This window comes from Ovis canadensis, chromosome 19 (assembly GCF_042477335.2).
Source record: "Ovis canadensis isolate MfBH-ARS-UI-01 breed Bighorn chromosome 19, ARS-UI_OviCan_v2, whole genome shotgun sequence".
Classification (NCBI taxonomy): Eukaryota; Metazoa; Chordata; class Mammalia; order Artiodactyla; family Bovidae; genus Ovis; species Ovis canadensis.
In genome coordinates, this window is record NC_091263.1 from 38,041,923 (window position 1) to 38,055,733 (window position 13,811).

The 13,811-nt window shown below is 39.4% G+C and overlaps 1 protein-coding gene across 3 annotated transcripts in view; it reads right to left on the reverse strand.

Annotated features, from left to right (window-relative positions):
• CNTN4 (contactin 4) overlaps positions 1–13,811 on the reverse strand; it is a 1,043,858-nt gene that overhangs the window by 180,865 nt on the left and 849,182 nt on the right. For all 3 annotated transcript variants that reach the window (XM_069561830.1, XM_069561832.1, XM_069561831.1), the window contains 3 exons: positions 12,306–12,490; positions 2,931–3,067; positions 272–401 (listed from right to left, as the gene is read on the reverse strand). In XM_069561830.1, the coding sequence (XP_069417931.1) occupies positions 272–401; positions 2,931–3,067; positions 12,306–12,490 (452 nt within the window). The remainder of the gene's footprint in view (positions 1–271; positions 402–2,930; positions 3,068–12,305; positions 12,491–13,811) is intronic.

The following is a 13,811-nucleotide window of genomic DNA, read 5'->3' on the forward strand; positions in this document are numbered from 1 at the left end:
GCACAGTTTAGAAGAGGGGTTGATAGAGGAATAAAAATGAGTGCCAGGGGAACTGCATCACCCATTGCAAGCATCAGAAGAAGTTGATCTAGAAAGTAGTCTCCTCTTCCTGGTTGTAGAATGCATTCCTTCCTTGTTGAGAGATATCTTCAATCTAAAGATTTCATCAACCTTTTTTCCTGGATGGAATATTTATGCTTGGGAAAGTACATGTTAGTTTAGGGATTTCAAAAGCTTTTACTTTTTTGTTCTTTCCAGTATAAAGACTCACCTATCACACTAAGCTCTGCGCTGGAAAAGATAACTCCATGTTTATTCTCTGCCACACATTGATACATGCCAGCATCTGAGAGGTTCACTATTGTTATGTTGAGTGTTCCTTGCTCGATATGAATTCTATCCTGTGAAAGAAAAGAGGAACGCAAAACAATGACCTTCTACAACTGAGACCTTAAGGCATCTTTGCTACAAGTTATATATCAAAGGGGCTTAATGGGAGGAAAATTGCCATCAAATAAACAATTTACATAACATGAGCTATTTTTCTGTCAACTAAACTTGTGGCGGGTCAGATGCTAAATGAAACAACCTGTACATCAGTTGGTAAATGGAATTTAAATTGTAGGACTCTCTTGAGTTATATTGATTTAATAGTGAAACCACTCAGATTAATATCCCCTCTAAACAGATGAACTTTAAATTTAAAATGATTTTTTTTTTCATTCCAAGGCTTTGTGCTAACTGGGGGTGAGGAGTGGGAAAGCAAGCAAATTTACTGTTTAGAGTAGCTAAAACACTCAAATTATGAGCAGGCAACACTTTGAGGGTTAAAAGGACTGTACTCTTCTTGGATGAAGCAGAAACACATATTTAATATTGTTGAAGTTTACTAAGAATAAAGAGTAAGTATTGATAATTTAGTGTTCTGTTACTTGACTGCTGCTGGTGGCAAGAACTAAGCTTAGGACCATCAACTGGTAGCCAATCTGAAGACAGCAAAGTGAGGTATCAAACAATAGACCATCTTCATTCATCAGCCTGAGGCTACATAACTTGAGGCATCAATTTTTATAAATACCCTAAAGGACCTCCTTTTCTCCAGGAGACCTGCCATTTAAAAAGTAAAATATTTTTTGTTTGCCCTAGGGTTGTGATTTAGCTGCCTGGCATCCATGATCCCTCACCTTAGATAGAGGAAGGAAAATGCCAGTTACCTGGGCACCTACACTCAAGTGATTTGAGGCTGGCTTTTAGAATTGAGAGAATCATGGGACTAACAGGAGCCCTTAAGTGACAGGAGGAGGTGTGGGTGGCACGGTGTGGACTAGGCTTGTTGTATCTGCCTGTTTCTGTGGCTGCAAGGGCTGATATCCTGGCCAGAGCTCAGACTGGTTGTTCTTGCCTGGGGGCTGATGGGGGAGGAAACCAGAGCACAAGAAACTGGCTGTCAAATTGGGGCCTGGGGAAAATGTCATATTTCAGCAAAAATTTGAATTCAGTGGGAAAATTAAACTGGACACAATCCTCATTTTAAGGTCCCTCCACCTCATTTATTTTTATAGGCATGATTCCTATCTCTTTCAGCCTTCTCAACAAGGTTATTCAGATTTCTTTGTTAGACTGCTTTACAGGTTGGTTACCTTTCTTACATTTTTTTTTTTTTTTTTTTTTTGCGTATGATTTGGAATATTGGCATGCAGGCATATTTTGAAAAGGAGTTATTTTTGTCTGTCTTTCCACCCATTTAGCAGATTGGGTGGCTACTTCCACCTCATCTCCTGGGCTGTGTGCTTATCTATTCAATCATGTCTGATTCTTTGTGACCCCATGGACTACAGTCCACCAGGCTCCTCTGTCCATGGGATTTTCCAGGCAAGAATACTGGAGTGGGTTGCCATGGCCTTCTCCAGGGGAATCTTCCCAACCCAGGGATTAAACCCAGGTCTCCTGCATTCCAGGCAGATTCTTTACCATCTGAGCTACCAGGGAAGCCCATGAATACCGCAGTGGGTAGACTATCCCTTCTTCAGGGGAATCTTCCTGATCCAGGAATTGAACTGGGGTCTTCTGCAATACAGGTGGATTCTTTACCAGCTGAGCTACCAGGGAAGCCCTTCCCTGGGCTGCTGGTCCAGAAATTACCAGACTCATGGCTTCTCTCAGGTCCTGGGATCTGCAAGAATACTGAGGCTACTGCAGTTCCTGCCCAGAGCCAGGAGAAGACGCAGCCTGGTACCTTCTACCTCTCTCATATCACAGAGTCCTGTTAAGCCAGGCAACAGTTTTGCCACTTTTTCACCTAAGCATTAGCTACAGGGATACTGCAGCCTGGTCTCCAAAGAGGGTTTTTAGTATCTGGGCTTTCAGCTACTACTGCCTGCTTCAGGGCCTGCAGACTGGGGCCTCCCACTTTGCTCATCGCTCTTGGTTGTTCTCCTTCTGTTCCATTAAGAGATGTCAGTCTCGAGTTTGCACAAGCCACTGCTACATGTCTGAGGCACAGTGAGCATTTTGCTGGTCCGTGTACTGGACTGTGTTGTTCACTAGTCTTCCCAGACAGAAGACAATATAAAACCACACTGAAGGGGAGAACTGGAGAGCCTTACACCCTCACTTGTACATGCAAACTTGTATCTTAGCACAATTACATGATCCAGACCTTCAGCATAACTCTCCAGTTGTAAAGCCAGTGACGTTAATCTCTGGAGACCAAAGATCCAGTATGGATGTTTAACAAGGCTGAGTAATGCTGGAAAATTGGATTTATGTACAGTTTCTATCTATCAACCACATTCACTTGTTCCACTATTAATGACATTTGGTTGCATATAATTTTGGAAACAACTGGTCATTTTTCTCTTTCCATAGCAACAAGACCACATGCCCCATTAAAGTCAATATTAAGACACACTTTTCATTCATTTGCTTACCCGAGTTAACAGTGGTTCGCCATTTTTCAGCCACCTGTATGTAGGCTTGGGCCTTCCATTGGCTTTACATTCCCAGAAGACGTTTTCTTCAATGGCCACGTGGATGTCATTTATTTTTTGACTCCAATTCGGTTGAGCTACAGCAGTTCATAAAGCAAAGATGTACATTCAGTGCACGTTCAACTCATGTTTATCATATTCAATCAAGGGACAAAAAAGGGTTTAAGATAAAATTAACTTTCCAGAGGTATGTCAATTACAAAGCTGGGTAGAAGTTCAGTGGGTATTTTTACAATAAAATACCCCATCTCATGTCCAACTCTGAATGTCCTGTTTTTGCAGCCTATGTGGCTGTGTTTTCCATCACTAAAGGCAAAATGAGCAAAACTATCATGAGCCATAGGGGTAAAATTAACTGCTCCTCCTCCCAAATATCTGTTCTTCATTTTTTCCTTTTAATAAAAGAAATCTCCCACTACCACTCTGTTACTTTAAGCTGGGCTCATGTTTTCCTAGCTGCACACTGTATTTCCCTTTATTTGTATCTAGAGGTAATTAAAGGATGAGGTTCATACCAATGATATGTGGTATGTGTGTGGAAGTGATGAGGGCAACCTCTAGGTTACTGACTTAAAGATACCAGCCCTGGATTCTCATTTTTCTTTCCCACTGATTAGAAAGTGACAAGTGAAATAGCCTGGGGCTCACAGATGAAGCTATGTAGGATGAAGATGCTGACCTTGAATGATCTTCTGGAATAAAGCAACTCCAGACCCATATGCCTATTTTTGGAGAGATATGTATGAAGGAAAGAAACTTCTTCTTTAAGCCATTATATTTCTATGTGTCTCTCACACACATCATATAAATAATTTTTGTGATTCCTTTCTCCTTCAAGACTGTCATCATTTTCCATTATTACCTTTTTTTCATGTGGATAGAATATTTTCTATTAGCATATGGCCTCACAATTCCAAGTCTCTGAATGAGCCCTGGTTTTCACCAAAACCTTCTTAAGGAACTGGGTCCTGCCCTGCCTAACACAGGAATTCAAGACCACTCAATTCCCACACTTCCCAATGTGGTACTCCAGGAGTCCCCAACTCTCCAGGATCTAATGCCTGATGATTTGAGGGGGAGATGATATAATGATAGAAATAAAGTGCATGATAAGTGTGATGCACTCAAAGCATCCTGAAACCATCCTCCCACCCCTGTCTTCCGTGAAACTTGTCCCTGTTGCCAAAGAGGCTGGGGACTGCTGTACCACTCCCTCCTACCACCAAAATTGTGCCTCATTTCTCATGCTTCAAATAAAGTCCGATTTTCTCTCCTTGTTCTTAAGGGAAATAAAGACAATGCTAACCCACATTCCCTAAAAAGTCTTCATAATATCAAGCCTTCCCTAAAGCACAATTCACGCTATTGGTAAACTATAATGGCACACGTAATTAGGCAGAAAACCCCCAGCTCAAAGTGCAGAAGCAAAGAGTAGTCATTCTGGAATGCATCTTCACATTGTGCACCTGCATAGAATGATGTCTACCAACTTGAACCCAATAGTTAGAACTGGTATTCATATTTAATTAGAAGATGTTACTCAATATTCTTATCATATCTCTTAGCTGACTTGACCTCAGTATCTTTAATCGATGAGGTTACCAATCATTCATAATTTGATTCAAAAAGAAATGACTAGTGTTGAGCTCAAGCTTATCTTCTCAAAATGAAAAAACAAACAAACAAAAAAAAACCTGGAAAAACAACTCACTTAACCAGCAGAGGTCCCTATCCCTGAATAAATGCTACTTTCTCCTTTTATCCATCTATAAGCAAATCTCATGTTTTTCAAAGAGCAAAACACAATTTTACAAATCTTCTACTGATGGAGATGATGTATTGTTTCAAATGAGGGGAGGCTGAAAGGGTCAGCTTTCAAAACAAGTTATAACATCAAGAAGTATTAACTTGAATGCAGGGTTGTAACCTTTATCCTTGAAGGAGCTGCAAGTCTGCCATTGTTCTTTATCTTCCTGCTGCTTTGCAAAGGGATCTCAAATGGTAGATACTACCTTTTCAGTTCTCAGTCTGGAGAATTTGATGTGCAACACTGATGAGGCTAATGGCAGTTGTGTGCCTGATTTCACATTCAACCTGCTGAATATTTACCCCCGACAGGGTCTATGAAAACAAAGCAAACAAGAAAAACTATAGAAATCTGTGTGGAATATTAATAACGAAGCCAAACTTTTCAAAGAGAGTGAGGAAGAAAAATAAAATAGAAGGGCAAATGTAACTTATGAAGCAATGTCAAGTTGAAGTTCAAAAAGGAAACATCAAAACCACATGCAGAGACAGAGATTTCAATGTCATAGATTTCCTGTAACTCTTGGGCTTATTCATGGCTTTCTTTCAAAAACACAGAAAGAGCTGGAAACACAACCTTGCCATCTCAAAAAGGATAGGGAGAGGCGAAGGGAAGGGAGGGCCTTGAGAGGATTTTGAAAAGACCTTGCAAAGTTCTAACTAATTAAACCCTTCTGAGGGCTCATTCTCTCTTCCAACAGGGTTACAGAGGTTAAGGTGCTCAAGAAGAATGCTCAATAGTAGAGGTTTGTGCTGGTCAAGGTGAAATCAACAGCAAATTCAGTCTTTGTGAGACATCGTCAGATACTTTCCTTTTCTTTTTTTTTTTAAAGTAAAATTAATTCTCAGAAACCAGATTTGAAGGACAAAAATCTACTCCTCCTGAAGTAAAATGAATTCATAAGAGCCAAATTTGAAATGATATAAACACATTCCTCTTGAAGTCAATATCTGGACAGGGGCCCATGGGGATTGAGAATGGAATACTGTATTATATATATGGCAAAGGATGAGATAATCTTTCTTTTAACATGCCAATTGCAGATCTACAGGGCAAAAACCCACACAGTGAAGGTTTCTCCTGCCATTCAACTTAGATTGGATGAATCATATCTAAGCGAGTGAGTTTTTTTTGGTAATAGAACAGTTCTGTGCCTGATGGAAATTATTCATATATATGTCTATGTACCTCTTTGGGTCACTGAGTTCAAAGTCCTTGGATAACAAATGGTCCACGTTAGTGCATAAGAGAAAATACTGTTTCCTTTAACTTTTTTTTGGATAATGTATGTGGGTCTGTGGTATTTATCACTTAATATCTAGGTTCTTTTGCAACACGATGTCTAAAAAAATAGCTCCATGGAAGGCTTAAACAGGTTGATTCAGCCCTGTTATTTCAAAAAGAAGCTTATGTCTAAATGCTTTTTGGGCATTATATATATGTAGATCCCAAATACTAAGCAGAATTAATCATATTCACATATTAAAACAGAACCATCTGTTTTGGCCATTCATATTCTTTCAAGGTTTGAATAGAAGAATCTCTCCTCTAAAAGCAAATCTTTAGTCTTGTTTTCAAGATACAAATTCAAATACAAGGTTAAATGATTGTGTTTTACTTGACTCTATGACACTGTTAATCTCTTGCATAAATGAACAAGTTCTTCATTCCAATCTTTTGTTCAACAACTGCCAGAAACGACCTAAGTCAATGCATAATCCAGCCACTGGAATCATGCAAGTATCATGTCCAATAACAATTTATATTGCAGACAGATATAATTTGACCTTAGTGATCAAACAGTTCTCAGAGGTATCTGGCTCTATGACTGTCCAAAACCAGAAATTTCTAGTAGAAAGAAAAGCCATCAAGAGACTTAGCTCTTAAAAAAAAAGAAAAGATAAAATGGGGGAAAATAATTTAAATTGCTATTAGAATGAGTACCTGTTGCCATTCAAAATTATTTCTGGTTGCTTATACAGTCTTAGAGAAGATGAATCTATCTTAGGCTGTACTCAAGGATATTAAGGGTTTGGGTATCAGTTCTGTTTGGGACAATTAGGCAGACTCTTGCTTGAGTGCAAAATTATCTCATCTGCTGTGTTCATTCTTTTGGTCATTCTATTCTTTAAGCCACTTTATGAGACTGAAATTAACTAGTGATCACAAATACATAGCACATCTGTGGGGAAATTAGTACACCATACTACTTGATGCTTCTATATTCTGACCCTAGATATACTCCCATACTATTTGCAGGGTCATGAAGCCCACAGTTTTGCCTTTAGAGCCAAAGGACCATAGCCCACAGGGTCTCAACATACAGCCATAGACGTAAATTGGAAGGAAAATAAAAAGAGCTCTTTTTGGCTCAATAATCAGGTGATTATAAGTCACTTCCTTAGAAAATAGGAAGTGAAAAAGTCAGCTGTTCACCTGGATGTTTTCATTTATGACTTTGGTTGTGGAAAACAAGCAGATAAAGTATCTGAATGATGGATGAATATTTTCCCCTTTATCTATTTAATGAAAATGTCTTATAGGCAAGACAAAGAACACAGAACAGGTCTAAAAGATCTCTGATTCTCACTCATTCTATCATCTTGGGTAAGTTATTTTATGTCTCTGGGTCTTTATTTTTAACTTGTAAAAATCAAAGAGTTGGCTCCAACAGATCCTTCCAGCTCAAACATTACAGATTCATTGAAAAACAGTCTTATTCACTGCTTGAATATTATATTCCCTATTTCCTCGTGATGAAAATGACTTTACTCTCTTAACACCTGTTACATCTAGGAGAAACTGTACAAAGGTATTAAATATCAGGAAATTTAGCTCATGTTTCATTCTTCTGAATGATGACTGTTATTCCACTGGTCTATTTGTGCAAAAAGGAATTCTACAGACATAATGAGGTGGAAAGATGAATAATTATCAAGTGAATTAAATCCATTTTATACCTTCCTCTCCTTTTTTCAAAGATAATTACTGTAGCATCCTCCTTCCACTGTGTCTATGTAGACTGGTCATAATGCTTGATGTGACAGAAGTCTGCGAGCTTTCATGGGAAGCAGGAACACCTTTATTTGCGGTAATTTATTCTTAGGTTTCACTCTATCACCTGGAAACAACCTAGCGCAAGAGCAATGGCTTTTGCACTGTGGAGTCAAACAAGGAGCATCAGCACAACCAGGAAACTGAATAGAAATGCAAATTCTTGGGTCCCACGCTAGCCCAACAAAACCAGAACTTCTGGGGAGTAGAACCCAGTATTCTGTATTTTAATAAAATTTTCAGATTATTCTAACTGCACTCTGAAGCTTGAGAACTTCCAGCATGAAAGAACTGGAACCTAGCTCTGCTTACTACGGGCTTCCCTGGTGCCTCAGATGGTAAGGAATCTGCCTGCAATGAAGGAGACTGGAGTTCGATCCCGGAGTCGGTAAGATCCCCTGGAGAAGGAGACGGCAACCCACTCTAGTACTCTTGCCTGGAGAATTCCATGGACAGAGGAGCCTGGCGGGCTACAGTCCATGGGGTCACAGAGTTAGACACGACTGAGCCACTATCACTCACTCTGCTTACTATGTAACTTCAATCAGTAACATGAGTATCTCTTTGGGAAGCAGTTTCCTTATCTAGAAAATGGCTAAGTGTAGGAATGACAAAAAGTGTCTTACTGGTTCTAAGTCCAAAATATATACCAAGTCTCCATTTATTTTCATTCTTTGTGTCCTAGCATCATTTCTCACCTGGTTGGCTTTGCGACTGCTTATCCTGCTTTTACTCTTGGTTCCCTATCATCTAATCACGACAGAACAACCAGAGTGATCTTTTAAAAGCATGAATACAATTGAGTCATTCCCTATTTAAAATCTCACAGTGGTTTCCCATTATCAGAATAAAACCCAAACTCAGTGCCTGGCTTACAGAGTACTGCCTAATTTGCCACCCTCCTATTTCTAAACCCTTTATCCTTTCTCACTAGACTTGGCCATGCTGGCTTCCTTGATGCATCTCACACATGGTAAGTAGTCTTCTGCCTCAGGGCCTCTGCACTTCCTTACCTTCTGCCTGGAAAGCACTACCCCTTGAAAGCATGGCTCTTTTTCACCCTTTAGGTTTCAGTTCAAAAGTCAAATCTCAGACAAGTCTTCCCTGACTGCCTTATCTTAATGAAGTCTTTCTTCTGTTCCTGGAAAGTGAAAGTGAAAGTCATTCAGTTGTGTCAAACTCTTTGCGACCCCATGGACTGTCCATGAAATTCTCCAGGCCAGAATACTGGAATGGTTAGCTTTTCCCTTCTTCAGGGGATCTTCCGAATCCAGGGATCAAACCCAGGTCTCCCACATCACAGGCGGATTCTTAACCAGCTGAGCCACAAGGGAAACCCAAGAATACTGGAGTGGGTAGCCTATCCCTTCTCCAGTGGGTCTTCCTGACCCAGGAATCAAACTGGGGTCTCCTGCATTGCAGGTAGATTCTTTACCAATTGAGCTATCAGGGAAGTTCTGCTCCTAGTTACCTGCTATCATATCATCCTAAACACCTTCTTCGTGACTCTTATCACCTTATGAAATTTTCTAGTTCATTTATTTGCGTAATAGTGAATTGCCTGTCTTTTCCTAGTAAAAGAAGAGCTCCTTGAAGACAGGGATTTGTCTTATAGTCCTATGCATTTAATGCTCTGCCACCTGGTTGGCAATAAAAAAAAATTATTTGAACAAATTAATAATATATTAAAGTCATTTTGGAACATGTCAACCTTTAAGCAACAAAGATTTGCAGTAATGTACCCTTGAACATATAACATCTATTTCAGTAAGTTTTTAATGCTGAAAAATACCTAAAAGAGTAGATTAAACCACACAGACAAGTACAGGTCATGGCACAAATAACTTGGGAAGATGGAGATGGGTAAAAATGTTCATGTTTGAACTAGCTTCAATTCTTCCCAAACATGAGTAGCACATGCTAAGCTAAAGACACAATCACAATGGAAACACACCAGCCAGGAATACAGGCTCCTATGACCCTTATACAGGAAATGTAGGAGCAACGAAACCATGCTCAGCAGGCCTTTGGAGGAAGGTTAAATGGTTTCAGTGTGGGATCAGAAAAATTGCCATTTTGTCAGGCCAGAACAGAAGTGAGCACACCTGTCTGGTTTCTCAAGTGAAGAGTGGATGAATGGGATGCAACTTGGAACCAAAAAGGACAAGCAGGTCTCTAAGCTGAAACCCAAGGTATATTGTTCCCAGACACAGCACATCTTAACGTTGTCAGACATTCTCTTGTCAACAAAGAGAGCATGTTCATGGATAAGTAACTGGGGCTACTTCTTCCCCTTTTGTAAAATATATATGGTGATTTTAAATATAACAACTCATTTAACTTGGAGATCTAGGCAGCTGGATATTGGGAACACTGTATCGAGAAAACCCAACAGAGATCACAAAGAAAAAAAAAAAAAAGACAGCCAAGCACTTTTGCATAATTAAGCTCTCCTGTGACAATGAAAACAACTCGATAATTTCTGTGTCACCGATATGCTGCTAGTTGAGGGAAAACAAAACAACAGCCCCGCATCATGAAGTCAACTGATCTGACAAGCTTCTAACACCTACGGTGGTTGACAACGGAGAAAAAGCTGAGTTATCTTCAGAAAGCAGGCACATTTCATTTGGCGTTTTTCCCCGTGGATGAATGCAGACATCTTCATTTAGAAGGGAAACACTGTTAGCATCAGATTTTCATCTCCAAGGCTGAGTCCCAGAAAACATTTCTTTGTTTCTCCAGAAGGATATTGATGAGGTTGATTCTCCAGAAGACTAACTCTGGAATTGTCTGTTTCCAGTGTAGGAAACTTATGACCTACTAGAAAGCACCATGCCAACTGCTGGTGACAGAATATTTCCTAAGTTTTTAATACACTGAAAAACAGATATTTCACTTCAAAGAAAACCATGAAAGTGAAAAATTACTTCAATCAATTAACTGAGCAACACAACTAACATTTAGGGATCACAACTACTGAATGGAAAAATCAATCTAACTAATTGAAAAAGGAAAACACTGGCCATTTACCTGAACATTTTCAGGCTGTTCCTACTTGATGTAGGAGAAATGATTATTACACTGAAGAGAAAAATGTACCCTTAACACTTTTAAAAGACAGTGATTACATCTCACTGAACAAATCGGTAGACTTCAGTCTTAAGTTTTTCTAGCAATGAATTGTGATGTCTTCTGCTTTTCAACCAATCAAATAAGGTGTCAACCATCACAGTTTATGAAAGAGCAAAGATCAAGCATCAGGTCTGTCATTTGGCATGAACAGAGTTGGTCTTTTAGTATTGTTGAAGGAAGATGGGTGAATTGGTGCTCAAGTCATCATGTGAAGGACTGGCTAACATCATGTGTATTCTTTTATCCCTTGGGCAACGTCACAGGTATGAGTCCAAAATGCCAGACGGGAAGGCTGCTGAAGGCTAGCTGATATTCTAAAGCTCCACCCAGTTTCTAATCATGCTTCTAAAAAATCTTACATGACTACTGAACAAAATCTTTTCCCCATATCTGAAATCCAAAATGCTCTGGAAGAAGACCTGATGAAATAGACTTTTGTGGTATCAGTTGTTGTAAGACATCAGAAGGTTTAAAGTCTTTGCTACAACTTGCCCCTAAAGAACTGGTCTTTTCCTTTTAATATACATTGTTGTTCACCTAAGCCATTTTAAAATAATTATTAATCTATAATATTTATTTTCAACACCCCATGGGATTCAGGCATGTTCCAACTTGGGAGAACTCAATTTGACTTCAAAATGCTTATCCAATGAAATCCCTTTCTGGATTCCAAACTGATACCCTAACTGGGTTTCCAACACAGGCTCAATGGATGACCACGTGCTAGAAGTTTTACATTTGTGTTCTGTTTGGATCAGTGCCGATGATTTGATTGGAATAGGAGCAGCTGCACAGAAAGAGTCTATGGGGTGAGACAGATTTGTCACGCTCCACTCTGATAAAAACTAAATTTGGATAGCATGCATTTTGAAATGTTCATGGTACCACATTAAATTGCTACCAAATAGGAGCAATTACCAAGGATTAACACGAGCTCCAAGTCAAAATTTGAATGAAGAAAAGCAGAGAGCTTTAGAAATAAATAAATAAATCAGGAGGAGGGATAACAAAACATTTCCTTTGTCAGGTTTACAGCTTGACGGCAGCAGGAAAAATAGGTCCTTTGTGAGTGTGTTCATACTAATATCCATCTCTCAATACATCAGCCTGTACCTTCCTCTCTGCTGCCTCCACACCACTGCCCCTACCCTCCCCATCCCCACCAGAACAACCCAGGGGATGATAATTAGGCAGCAAACAGGGTTTTACACAATGGTATTTTGAACAATCCTTCTGAAAATCCTTGAATGCAAATCTCCTAGCTTATGGGATTTAATACCAAGAAGGTCAACAAATGATAACTGGAATCACTACCTTACCATAGAAAGTCAACTGTCCTTTTGCTACGTTTTTCCCTCTTGAATTCTCAGCCACACATTCATACAAGCCAGCATCCTCCTGCTGAAAATTGGGGATTTCAAGAATCCCATTTGACTTGTGTCTTCTGGCTTTGGTTGCTATCGGCTTTCCATCAGCTCTTCTCCAGATAATAGTTGGTACTGGACTGGTGGCGAGAAAAAAAGGGAGTGAATCATGTTAGAGAAACTTTCTTTTATCTGAATCTATGCTTGTTACAATCCCTTCCTTCTTTGTTCCAAATATTATATAGCTGGCACCAGACAGTGTTCCCCCAAAGTCACTTATTCACGTATCACTATCGTAATTTCAGCGATACATCTCTAGTACTATTATGTACTCTGTGTTTTCTTTAGGGATTGAACCCAGGTCTCCCACATTGCAGGCAGATTCTTTACCAGTTGAGCCACCAGGGAAGCCCTTAAAATCAAATAACCTTTCTTAACCTTAAAGAAGGTATTCCATGTAATATACAATATTACTGATGAAATAAAAACAGATTTTTATATGCTTGTTACATTTTTTCCAATGCATCTGTTTAAGATCATAAATATAAAAAAAAATTTTAAACGTCCATGCACAAATGTGGAGAATTAAAAATGCTTTCCACTAAGATGTGGTCCAGAACCCCTTCTGCTTGAACTAGGTGGCTACTATGACTTAAAATAAGACAGAAGTGATGTGGTGTCAGTTTCAAGGCTCAGTGGGTAAGAAACTGGCAGCTTCAGTTTTTGTCTCTTGGAACACCCTCTGTGGGCCCTTACCAACTTCTAGCAGTCCATTAGGAGGGTGGTTTGGGGAAAGTTATCTTAAAATAGCGAGATAAGGAAAGAAGCAACCTGTGGGGACTTTAAGTACTCTCAAGGCATCTATCATCCTGCAGCCAAAACTGTTAGACTGCATCTTAAATTGCAAGGGCATCACTGAATCTGCAGATCAATGGTTTAGCGAGCTAACCACAGCTTCTGAGTTGTGGCTTTCTAGCAGGGGATACAATTATTTACCTATTTATTTGTCACAAAGACACACACAGACAAGAAAATAGACTAAAGACTTGCTAATCTTCTCTGGGAAACCTGAGACGGTATTTAAAAAATTAGAGCCATCGACTATACTTGTTTTAGAGGAATTTAAGTTCATTAGGCAGAAACTAACTCAAAATATGGAAGGGGCTCTATCAAAAGTACATTATGGGTATCTTCACATGTGATGAGATAGACAGTTAAAACATGCCAGTACAAATAACTGTTCTTAGACATAGTCTTTCTGCTCTTGAGTGGGCCGTGATGATGGGTTTCCACAGCTGCATGTGTGTACCCAAACACTTCTGTGTAGACTGGAGGAGCCCAATTTGGGTCCTTTGTTTTCATTCTAGTGCCATTCAAGTAGTGTGAATGGAGTTTAATTCATATTCCCTTTGAAAGTGGGAACAACATAAATTTTGCTGTCTTTCTCTATAGATTTTTCAA